This window comes from Lepidochelys kempii, chromosome 6 (assembly GCF_965140285.1).
Source record: "Lepidochelys kempii isolate rLepKem1 chromosome 6, rLepKem1.hap1, whole genome shotgun sequence".
In the NCBI taxonomy this organism is placed as follows: domain Eukaryota; kingdom Metazoa; phylum Chordata; order Testudines; family Cheloniidae; genus Lepidochelys; species Lepidochelys kempii.
Window position 1 is genome coordinate 26,939,310 of NC_136385.1, and position 11,455 is coordinate 26,950,764.

At 48.1% G+C, this 11,455-nt stretch overlaps 1 protein-coding gene across 1 annotated transcript; it reads left to right on the top strand.

Annotated features, from left to right (window-relative positions):
* The first annotated feature begins 1,127 nt into the window (after positions 1–1,127).
* On the top strand, positions 1,128–10,770 carry LOC140912589 (uncharacterized). The gene is made up of 5 exons (XM_073347233.1): positions 1,128–1,214; positions 3,013–3,111; positions 6,040–6,129; positions 7,451–7,626; positions 7,879–10,770. The coding sequence occupies exons 2-5, from the start codon at positions 3,024–3,026 to the stop codon at positions 8,734–8,736; spliced, it is 1,212 nt and encodes a 403-aa protein (XP_073203334.1). The 5' UTR covers positions 1,128–1,214; positions 3,013–3,023; the 3' UTR covers positions 8,737–10,770.
* The last annotated feature ends 685 nt before the right edge of the window (positions 10,771–11,455 follow it).

An 11,455-nucleotide genomic window follows, 5' to 3' on the forward strand; every position in this document is an offset into this window, starting at 1 on the left:
TACTTACTACGGGTAGAAGAATGAAATTAATAAAGTGTACAGGTAAATTGATATAACATGTGGGAACCCTGGGCAACAGGGTCTGATATGCTGTTGCCAACTCCCCTGATTTTTATCACAAGTCTTGTGATATTTCCTGTTTTTTTTAAACCCCAACACCTGGTGCTGAGAATCTCAGCTTTGTTTCAAATTTTTTTTTCTGGACTTCATGTTTGTGGAGGAAAGTCTTGACAGTGTGAATTGAATGTAACCTAGAGGCTGAGAAATCAGAAGAAAAAGAAAAAGAACCCAACATCTATTTATTTAAAATCTCATGATGTTTAAGCCAGTGGTTTTGGGGGGTCTGACTCATGTGTTCTGGAGGACTGGGGCTGGCAAAACTGCACTAGCAAAAGAGCAAACTTGTCTGCATCATAAATACTTATTAACCAACGTTGTGAACGCTAATGATTTTACGGTGACTTTCACAATGTTGGGCGGTTGTTGGGTTTTTTTTCTTTAAAGCCTCAGCTCCTGGATTTATGTGATTAAAAATAGGAATTACGTTTCTATCCCTGATGGTTGTAGAGAACATGAAACCTAATGGCTCATAAAACAGAAGGCAAACACCCACCCACCCACCTGATTTTCTTTTTAAACCTCATGATTTGAAGCCAACCTCGTGGACTGGCCTAGGGGAGCTGGCTCATGACTGTGTTGTATGGGCTTGGCAGGGTTGTGGTAGGAAGAGCTACCATGTGGTGAGGGGGGGCTAAAGCACTGGAGAGCACTGGCCAGCCTCTTCAATGAGGTTAGGGTGACCCCACCTTCCGATATTGCCATCCTGATAACAGGGACTTTGTCTTATATACGCAACTATACCCCCTCTCGCAGAGGGAAAAAACGAGTCCTGGTTGCTATTCGGTCACCCTATGAGTGACACTGCAACAGCTCCCAGGAGCAAAGTAGGACAGCGCAGGGCCAGGGGTGGGAAGGAAGGGGCCGCCCAGTGACCCAGCCCAGAGGGGACGAGCCCAAGTGAGGCAGTGTTAGGAGCCAGGGCAGGCTGGAGCAGGTGAGGGAGGAAGAGGGCCCCGCTTTGTTCCAAAGACTACATCTCCCAGCTGCCCCGGCACGGCCGCCCCTTCTCTCCGGGGAGCGTCCCTTGCACTTGCCTGCAGCCCAGGCTCTGCGCACCGCGGCAGGCTCAGCCCCCGGGATCCCCCTCCGCCCCGGTAAAACTTCTCCGGGGGAGTTCTTCAGAGTTGCTCTGAGCACCAGGGAGAACTTCCCGAAGCGGCTGAGGGTTGCTTGGGGAAACTCCCGTGGCTGGGCTGGCTACTGCCCGGGGAGTGGGGCTGGCGGGGGGCTGGGAATGTGTTCGGTGGGGTGAGGCTTTGGGGGCTGCCTGGGGCGGCTGTGATGGGGCTGAGCCAGCCTGGGCTGGAGTTGAGGGTTTTGTCTGCAGTGAGGGTTGGGGGGTGGAGTGGTCCTGCCTGGCCTGGGCGGGGGCGGGGGGTCTCTGCACTGTGGGGTGGGGAGGGAGGCACTGGGCTGGGAGCTGGGTGTGTCTTCTGTGCTGAAGCTGGGGGAGGGGAATGAAGGGGGTGTCTTTCCTCTGTACCTCTTTTCAGTCCTGCCTTTCTGCGGGGGATAGCAGCTCTCAGAGTAGGGTTCAGTTGCCTCATCCCTCCCTGCTGCCTTGGGCTCTTCCCCCCCCCTTCCCCCCAGCTGTGTTCTGGGGGCGCCTGTGGTCTTGCAGGTGTGAGTTCCGCTCAAAGGCAGGCACTGAATTCTGGGTTCTGTGAGTGTGTGTTTTCCTGGTGAAACGCACTCCCAGAAACCTGCTGGCTCCTGGTACCAACACTCCTCCATCGCAGGACTTGCTGCTCTTTACCTTTTCAAAATTTGAACCGGCACTAGGCTCCCAAAGCCCCAGGGCATTTTTGGCTTCTGATTTTGGCTTTTGTGTGTGTGTGTGTGTGTGTGTGTTTTGGATCAGTCTCTTAAAAGTTAAGAACTGCCACCTCCCTCTTTTCCCTTCCCTTATAACTTTCTGTTGGTCTCCTTTTGCTTTCGCATGATAGTAGACATTTTCCTTTTGGGGATTCTAGCGAGAGGGAAAAACTCTTTCTCTCTCCCAAAATCATCTGGGGGGATGAATGCTATAGGTGACAACTTTCAGAGTAGCAGCTGTGTTAGTCTGTATCTGCAAAAAGAAAAGGAGTACTTGTGGCACCTTAGAGACTAACCAATTTATTTGAGCATGAGCTTTCCTGAGCTACATGCATCCGATGAAGTGAGCTGTAGCTCACGAAAGCTTATGCTCAAATAAATTTGTTAGTCTCTAAGGTGTCACAAGTACTCCTTTTCTTTTTACAGATGACAACATTATAATAGATATGTGAGTTTTTTTCACCCTTAAGGTTTTTCTTCTAATTTAATCTCCTAGATAAGTAACTAAACCAAGACCCATGCATCCTCCCCTCTTGCCTTCTGGTCCTTGGCTTTGGGTTACATTTAATGGGATGGATTGGGCCCAGTGATGAAACCTGTAACTAGCCTTGGACAACAATGTTGGTTCACCATTCTGACTAAATGCCAGATCCATGATTATGAAATGTTAGGGGAGATGCTGCTGCTGACTCCATTGTCCAAACCTGTGGTGAATGTTAAGTTATCTATGTATGTGCAGCTACTCAGATTTCGATTTCTTTCAAATGGGAAGCAGAGCTTTTCTCACCATGCAGAAGAAAAGGCGTCTCTAGTTTTAAAAGCTTGTATGTTTCAGATCTGAGCTCCAAATTTTGCAAACATCCTGAAATTTGAGGGTTGGCTGCATCTGGGATTTGATTCAGGCTCTCTATCTCCATTTTACATACACACTTAAGCGATCTTATCAGAAAAAGAGAACCAGTTGTGTGAATTGGCAGCCGCCCTCATTCTTCTGTCTCCCAGCAGGCCAGATCTCCCAATGTGAAAGGTGAGCAGTAGTGTGTTTAGGTTTTGATTTCTTGTTTTTCCCTGTTGCAGGCCTGAGGACAATGGAGTCAGTGGAGAAATGGCACAAGGATTTCATAGCCTTCAAGCTTCTGGACAAAAAATGTAACTCAAAGAGGAATGGGGTTACAGGTGAGTGAGAGAAGGGGAAATAGGATGTGGGCCCAGACTCGCCCAACAGGAGTCCCTGGAGGAAAGGGTGTAAGAACTGCAGCAACATCAATCTCAGTTAGTTTCAAATGCTGTAATGTATATTTCAAAGCCTGTAGTATCCCCTTCATGCCAGCACCTCCAAAGAAGGGTTGTGGCCTAATGGTTAGGGTGGGACATGGAAATCAGAACTCCTAGGTTCTAGTCCCAGTTCTGGTAATTACTCAAGTGAATGCCCAAAGTCATACCCTAATGACTCTATGCCTCAACTTCCCCATCTGCAAAATGGCAGATACTGACTACCTCACAAGGGTATTGGGAGGCTAAACCAGCCTTTGGGAGGTGCTCTTGCCATCTACAGTCCTTACACAAATGATATGATAAAAGCTTTTGTCATAAATATAAAGGGAAGGGTAAACCCCTTTGAAATCCCTCCTGGCCAGGGGAAAGCTCCTCTCACCTGTAAAGGGTTAAGAAGCTAAAGGTAACCTCGCTGGCACCTGACCAAAATGACCAATGAGGAGACAAGATACTTTCAAAAGCTGGGAGGAGGGAGAGAAACAAAGGGTCTGTGTCTGTCTGTAGTCGTCTTGGCCGGGGACAGAACAGGAATGGAGTCTTAGAACTTTTAGTAAGTAATCTAGCTAGGTATGTGTTAGATTATGATTTCTTTAAATGGCTGAGAAAAGAATTGTGCTGAATAGAATAACTATTTCTGTCTGTGTATCTTTTTTGTAACTTAAGGTTTTGCCTAGAGGGGTTCTCTATGTTTTTGAATCTAATTACCCTGTAAGATATCTACCATCCTGATTTTACAGGGGGGATTTCTTTATTTCTATTTACTTCTATTTTTTATTAAAAGTCTTCTTGTAAAACACTGAATGCTTTTTCATTGTTCTCAGATCCAAGGGTTTGGGTCTGTGGTCACCTATGCAAATTGGTGAGGCTTTTTATCCAACATTTCCCAGGAAAGGGGGGGTGCAAGTGTTGGGAGGATTGTTCATTGTTCTTAAGATCCAAGGGTCTGGATCTGTAGTCACCTAGGCAAATTGGTGAGGCTTTTTACCAAACCTTGTCCAGGAAGTGGGGTGCAAGGTTTTGGGAAGTATTTTGGGGGGGAAGGACGCGTCCAAACAGCTCTTCCCCAGTAACCAGTATTAGTTTGGTGGTGGTAGCGGCCAGTCCAAGGTGTAATATTTTGTACCTTGGGGAAGTTTTGACCTAAGCTGGTAAAGATAAGCTTAGGAGGTTTTTCATGCAGGTCCCCACATCTGTACCCTAGAGTTCAGAGTGGGGGGGGAACCGTGACAGCTTTTAAGCCAAAAAATTCAAATTAGGGAGCCTAAAGTGAGGCCCCCCCTAAAGCCAAGCATATGGCCACTGGCACCAGTTTAACTAAAGGTGTGTTTCAAAACCAACTTAGTTAAACTGCTGCAAACCCCTGTGTGGACACTCTTATTTTAGTTTAAGGTAAACTGAAATAAACTTGTAGTCTCTTAGGAACAAAGTTATGTGGAACTGAAATAAGGCTCCTGTTCTGCAAATTCTTAAGCATGTGCTTAACTTTAAGTCCTTGAAGTCAACAGGGCTTGACTATAGTGAAGTGTACCACATACATAAGTATTTGCAGAATCCTGGCCCAAGCATGCCCACGTATGGGGTTTGCACCAATTAAGCTAAACTAGCATAAGTTTGTGTGTAGACAAGGCCTTGTCTATTCGATTTATAAGAGGTGCTGAGTACTCACTGCTCTCGCTGAAGCCAGCAAGAACTGCAAGTGCTCAGTGCCTATGAAAATTAGGTCATTTTTATGCAGATGCCTCTGTTTGGCTTTAGAGCCCTTGCTTCTGGCTCCCCAATTAGAATGTTTTGGCCTTTGTGTTACAACAGCACTGCTCAGGGAGCTTTGTGAAGTTCAGATGTAGATAGGAATATTGCTTATGTCTACAAAGCCCAGAAGTAAATACACTAAGGGCTCTATCCTGTATTCTTTAAGCAGCTATACAGAGAACTCAGGATCCAGCCTGATGGGGAAAATTCTCCTCTCTGACATGGATGATATTACTTGGTGTCAGTTCCACTCATGTACAGCATGTGATCGCAGTGGGGGGATTTGCCTGTGCAGAGGTAGCAGACTGCCAATGCTTGATACAGCTGTGTGGGAGTGAGGAGAGAGCTCTTCTCTAAGGCTGCCCATCACTTGCCATACTTGGGTGCAACAGGATAACACTTCATGGCTGATGGATGGTGATTAGCTGCTGTTTTGAGGCACCATAATGCTAGAGACAAGGGGATCTCTCATGGATGGAGTGGAAGCGGAAATGTCACACATGCCAGCCTCAGGAGAGGTGTGAAATTGTCTGTGTTGTCCAGTTCTGAAGTTAGCTGGAAACTGGCGACAGCTTAAATGTGTGCTTTAGGGAGGGACTCTGTAATAGGCATGTTATCCCGGGGAAGTTGGTTTTAGGACATTGTGGAGTGAATTCAGTACAAACTTGATTATTTTAAGATCTCTGGCATGGGAGGTGGGTGGGTTTCAGCTAACTGAAGAATTGGCCCAATGATCTCTGTTGCCTGCACTGCACCTTCTAAGCCCTGATCAGAGTGGAAGCAGGTTGCCAGGCCATTGGTACTTGGAAGCATCTGCACTCTGGATTTGTGGTTTGTACAGCACAACGAGGAGTTGCTGGCCAGCAGAACGTTACCCTGTATATGTGGCATAGCCGAGGCTGTACTGTATCTGTTTAGATGGCGCTTAGTCATAGGCCGTGGCAGGATGCTTGTGAGCAGTTGCTGTCTGTCCTGTGGATCTATACTTAGAAATACTCCAAATAAAGTGGGGTTTTGCCCTGATACATCGGGTCACTCACTATGCCCTTGCTAATGTGCATGTCCCTCTCAATTTTCCAGGCTTGATTGTAAAGCACCTTGAGAAAACCTTTAAGATGCCCAGCTCCTTGCAGATCTCCTCCTCGGTGGCTCTCTCCCAGCACTGCACAGGTGGGTGTAGGTTTATGAGCTGTTCCAAGTGGCTGCCTATGTTTAAACCTGGCTTTTACACAGCCTCTGAGGAAACATGGAGAGCAGCAAAACAAATATTGAGGAGCAACTGGTTAGCAGGGAAGTGACTGGCCTTGGGGTTTTGTGTGGAGTGCAGCTAGGCTCTTGCTCCCTTCTTAAAGATGTATAGAGGGTTTCCAGACAAATAGCCCTGCTGTTATTTCTTAGTGGCTTAATGTCCCCAGAAAGCTTTGTCAGTGGTTCGGGGGTAGAAGGCAGGAATGGGCTTTAAAATGTTAATCATTTAAGCCTAGTGGGATCTAAATCTGTGCACTCTGCATGTTCTGCTCAGATGCTTGCCTCTTTAGATTGTAAGCTCTTTGGGGCAGAGACTGCCTCTGAGACACACACACACACTTGGTAGTCTCAGTTTGAGCACAGATTGGTGAATTCATGGTCAGTGCTTCTTAAAGTCCATGGTCGTGGATTGTAAAAGCTAATTGTTAACCTGTTGGAGAGAGGTTTTTAGGAGTGCTTTCTGCTGAACGCTATAGTTGAAGAGTATGTGTAATTATATCTTAGCTTCTTAGTATGGCAAGTTCTGAGCACAGGGCTGGGTGCTAGAAACATATGGCTTCTAGTCCTGGCTCTGATTAGAACATCTGGTAGGTGGGAGGCTGACATTCAGAGGGTTCTGTTACTCAAGTTCCACACACCCTACTCCCAAACCAGCTGTGCATGAGCATAATTAGAGAGAGCTACATGCAGTCGGGTGGATTGGGGCTTCTCTCCCTCCTGTAGCCCTATCCTCCCTTCATTCCCTCTGCTCTCTCTGTGCTCTACCTGTGGGGGAGAGTGAAACTGACCTGTCAGCTTCATTTGTTGCTGCTTCCATGTGGAGTGCAGCATTTGGTGCTAATCTGCACAGTAAAGCTCCTAAGCGCTATCCTCTATGTAAATAAGGGTTGTCAGGAGCCATTGGGTCTGTAATGAAATGCTCCGGAAACAAATGGACTCCTAGCTCAATATTTCATTGTTTCGCCTTCCAAAAAGTGGGAAAACCGCAAGCACACTGACAAATGGGCTGAAAGGTTTCACTGTAGCTTCTGAGTCCCTCTGAATCTGCAGCTAAAATGCTCGTCCCATAATTGGTTCAAGCTCTTCTCTCAATGAATCACAATATTCCTGCCGCAACAGCAGAACATTAAAGGGAGTGTTGAGGAAAGGCTTATTAAGATGCACAGAGCCCTGTCTCTCAACAAGGCAGATCTTTGTAATGAAAGCACTTTCTGTGCATGGGTGGCTTTTTCTATCCCTGCAGGCTCCTGTCCAAACTTGATGATGAATAGGAACGAAGCGCTCAATCGAAGGCCTGACAATGTGTCCCCTGCACCCCAGCTGCCCACCAGGAAACATCGAACGCTCTGCTTTTCGCTCTCGTCGGATGGGGATGGCCACTCTGATGTCCCGGGGTGGCGGAGGAGTCTGCAGGCTCAGGTGAGGAGTGATTTGGGTGTGGTTGTGGCATGTGCTCTGTCTGATACAAGGGTAACTGGCTAGTTAGATGTCTGGGCATAGACATTTTTGAGGTTTTTAAGGCCTCTAGTGTAATCTGCTCCTGTGGCAGTTTGATATCTTGGCTGCTTGGCTGGGCCTACTGCCACCTCTGGCCCCTCTGCTGCTCCAGCTGCCCATGAAGGTCTGAGAGAACAGGGTGCCAGTAGTCTAACCAGTCTCTTTGTCTTGCAGATGGAGCAGGCTCACAGTGGAGGAACAGCCAGCAGCACAGGGTCTCTGGAGCGGGCGTCCCTTTTCTGTGCCTCTAGATCCAATTCTTCCTCTAGTTCTACCCTATCCAGTCCCGTGGGTCCACTCACCAAAGCCAAATCCTCCAGCCGGTTCTCCCTGTTCTCTCCACCATTTTGGAACAGCAGTGCCGAGCTGGATTCCAACCCTCAGTCCTACTCCAGCTCCAAGAAGTCCCGCAACTACAGCCAGAGGGGGGGTGCAAAGCCTGAGGAACCCAGCGACCCAAAGCCAGGAGGACCGGAATACTTTAACTTCTCGGAGCCGGTCATCGCCAGGGTGATGGACTGCATCTACCTGGGGAACCTCAATGCGGCCTACTGCGGGAGGGTGCTGTGCAGGAACAACATCGACAGCATCATCGACATGAGCAGCCTGCCCAGCAACTGCAGCCTGAGTGTCATTCCATGCACATGCAGCCGAGGAGGGCTCCGGCACAGCTGGTCCCGCCTCAAGGTGGACATCCAGGGCCCCCTGAATGGGGAATGTCCTGCCCTGAGGGAGCCTTGCTTCTGGGACATCAATGAGTGCATTGAAGCCTCTCTGGAGAAAAGGAAGCGGGTTCTCATCCACTGCCTAGATGGCTATTCCCTGGCCCCTACCTGTGTCATCCAATACCTGATGGTGAAACTCAACATGAGGCTGATGGCAGCTTATGAGTTTGTGAGGGCCAGGTACCCGCTGAACATCCATGAGTGCCATCGGGATATGCTGGTGGGCCTGGAGAGATCCCTGCAGCCTGGAGATGTGGACATGGAGCGCTTGAAGCATTCCATGTCCCGGAAGGTAGCATGGACTTAAAAGGACAATGCGGCCAGGGACAGAGTGCTGTAACTGCTTGGTACTAGCCTTGAAGTGGAAGCCGAGGCAGCCACACACAAAAATAGCCTTCATCTCCCTTAACCTGGTGACTGTAGCTGTTCCATATGGAAAGAGGACAATGCTGGCGCATGCTCTAGAAGCTGTGGCTAGTGCTGCAAGGCAGGTGGCTAACCTGGGCAGTCGCTGCAGTGGCCATAGTGCAGCAGAAATGGAGTGTGGGAAGGTCTCTCAATCAGTGTAACACGTCACAGGTCACTCTGGACAAGGATTACTGGGAGGGAACCTCAAGGCACGCCAAGGTGTGTGTCGGCAAGGTCCTGAGTTGACTCTCTGTAAAGCAGGGATAGGTAAGACATAGGTTTGTTCAGTGATTCTGGACACGCGTTTCTAATGACTACTCTCCCTACTGGGTATCATAGCTAGGTTCTTATGGAATGCACTGGCTAGAGCCAATTCTCTCAACTGTGTTAGGGGTTGGGGGGAAGGGTTGTGATTTGGGTAAAGAGGACATGTTAACACCTGAAAACAGTTCTGGCACCAGAGCACCCTTTGGAACTGGAGATAAACAGACCTTGATTCAGTTATGAAGGACATTAAACTAGTGTCTTCTGGTGCCACACTGGATTTATTATGTGACACACATGGAGAGCCTGTAGTGTGCAAAGTGCTTTCAAGTAGAAGATACAGCCCCTGTGCCCCAAGAGCTTACAGTCTAATAATAGAAAAGATGAGAGGATGTGGGAGGTGAGAATAAAGGTGAGGGAGGGAGGACAAGGGTTACAGCAATGGCAGTGGGTGATTGGTTAATTGTATGCCAGTCGGCCTAGTCTCCCACCATCTCCTAGCAACATCTGCGGGTGGATTCCTGAGAGCCCAGGACAACAGTGCAGTAATCAAATCTCTGGATTATTGGGCAGATCCTCTGTGGTGTGCCCAGGTCTTGTCTAAACTTCAGACAGGAGGAACCTGGGCTGAGCTGTTCCTGGAGCCCCAGTCACATTCTTCATTCTGGGGGTGTTGTACCAGTTCACCAGCTCTATGGAAACTCCATCTCTTCCTGAAGTTTCATATGTCTGCTCCTGGTCAGGATGGCTTTCATGTCCTCTAGCAGCAGGTGGCTTCTCTTCTAACTCGGAGCAAAGCTCCTCTCTGAAGAATCTGATCAGAGTTTCCTTACATTTTTACTAAGTTTCTGCATGGATCTTCTCTTCCTTCAGTCTCTAGCTAAGTATTGCTCTTCTTCAGTCAGAAACTGGTGCCCTTTCTCACACTTGAACATCATCACTCTCTGACTGGCTCTTTGATTTTCCTGGCACTTGTTGGGTTTCCTCCTTGCCTTGGCTTCCAGTTTGAGCCTCTCTGATTATTTGTACCGAACACAAGGAGCTTGCTGGAGTTCCACCTTGCACTTCTGGGCTGCCTGCTCGAAGGGAAACCTCCCAGAGACCTGTGACCTCTGATCTCACCCAAGGTTATGAAGGAGGTAGCCTGGTGGCTTTATCATACTAACCCATTGGCTAATCTAAACCTTTCACTTAATAGGGCTGTTTGATCCCCCTGTGATTCAAAAATACTACACTACTTTATTAAAATAACAAAGTGACGGGACCATCAGGTTCTCAGTTCTCCTTAACCTTTCAGGCCAACATTTGAAGGTGTAAAGCAGTAACAAAACTCTTAAATAAAAGTCAATACCTGTCTTGCCTATGTGGACTCTGATGCTCCTCTTTCAGCTTGGCCAACATACAAGGCACTCTTGAACTCTGGGAACGGTGTGGAGCAAGCTTAGGACTCTTGTGTATTGCAGTGGGTTTAGGAATTGTCTGGGTGCTGTGGAAGTGAGTTGGGTAACTCACCAGTTCTGGGCATCACTCCTAGTGCCAAGCAACAATATGTAGGGCTTGTGGGCAATTTGTTGCTGAACTGTATATTTTGTGTGCTGCAAGAATGTTGTTTCGTTGAAGAGCTTGCAGTAGAGTCCTTGGAGACAATAATAAAGACTTGTTTAACTTTGGGAAATGTGGCTTGCCTTGCTGGTGATAGTAAGATCAGAAGCAATGCTGTTAACCTGTTTTGCTAAAGGGCTGCCTTAGCCCAATGGGGGAAACCACCTATTTAGAAATGCTACTGTTCTCTCTTTGTTTTTCATTCCTAAGGAAGAATCTCTGAAAAACAGCCTCTTGCAGAGGAATTGAAGCAGCAGGAGCAGATATTCCTCCCAGGAAGTTGTGGGTGCATCTACACTACAGAGGCTATCCCATCATTGCTAGGGTCCTACCAAATTCACGGTCCATTTGGGTCAATTTCACGGTCATAGAATTTTAAAAATAGTCAATTTAATGATTTCAGCCATTTAAATCTGAAATTTCACGGTGTTGTAACCGTGGGGGTCCCTACCCAAAAGGGTTTTTTGCGGGGGTTGCAAAGTTATTGTAGGGAAGTGACGGGATTGCCACCTTTACTTCTGCACTGCTGGTGGTGGTGATGCTGCCTGCAGAGCTGGGCAGCCGGAAAGCGGCAGCTGCTGGCCAGCAGTCCAGCTCTGCAGGCAGCGCCGCCGCCAGCTGCAACGCAGAAGTAAGGACGGCCTGGTATGGTATGGTATTGTCACCCTTACTTCTGGGCTGCTGCCTGCAGAGCTGGGCACCCGGCCAGCTCTAAAGGCAGTGCAGAAGTAAGGGTGGCAAAACCACAACCC

Bases quoted from the DNA above. Each gene is read 5' to 3' on its own strand.
- LOC140912589 (XM_073347233.1), top strand. From the start codon at position 3,024: ATGGAGTCAGTGGAGAAATGGCACAAGGATTTCATAGCCTTCAAGCTT. The intron at 3,112-6,039 runs GTGAGTGAGAGA...TCAATTTTCCAG, and splicing joins AAAGAGGAATGGGGTTACAG to GCTTGATTGTAAAGCACCTT. The intron at 7,627-7,878 runs GTGAGGAGTGAT...TTTGTCTTGCAG, and splicing joins GGAGGAGTCTGCAGGCTCAG to ATGGAGCAGGCTCACAGTGG.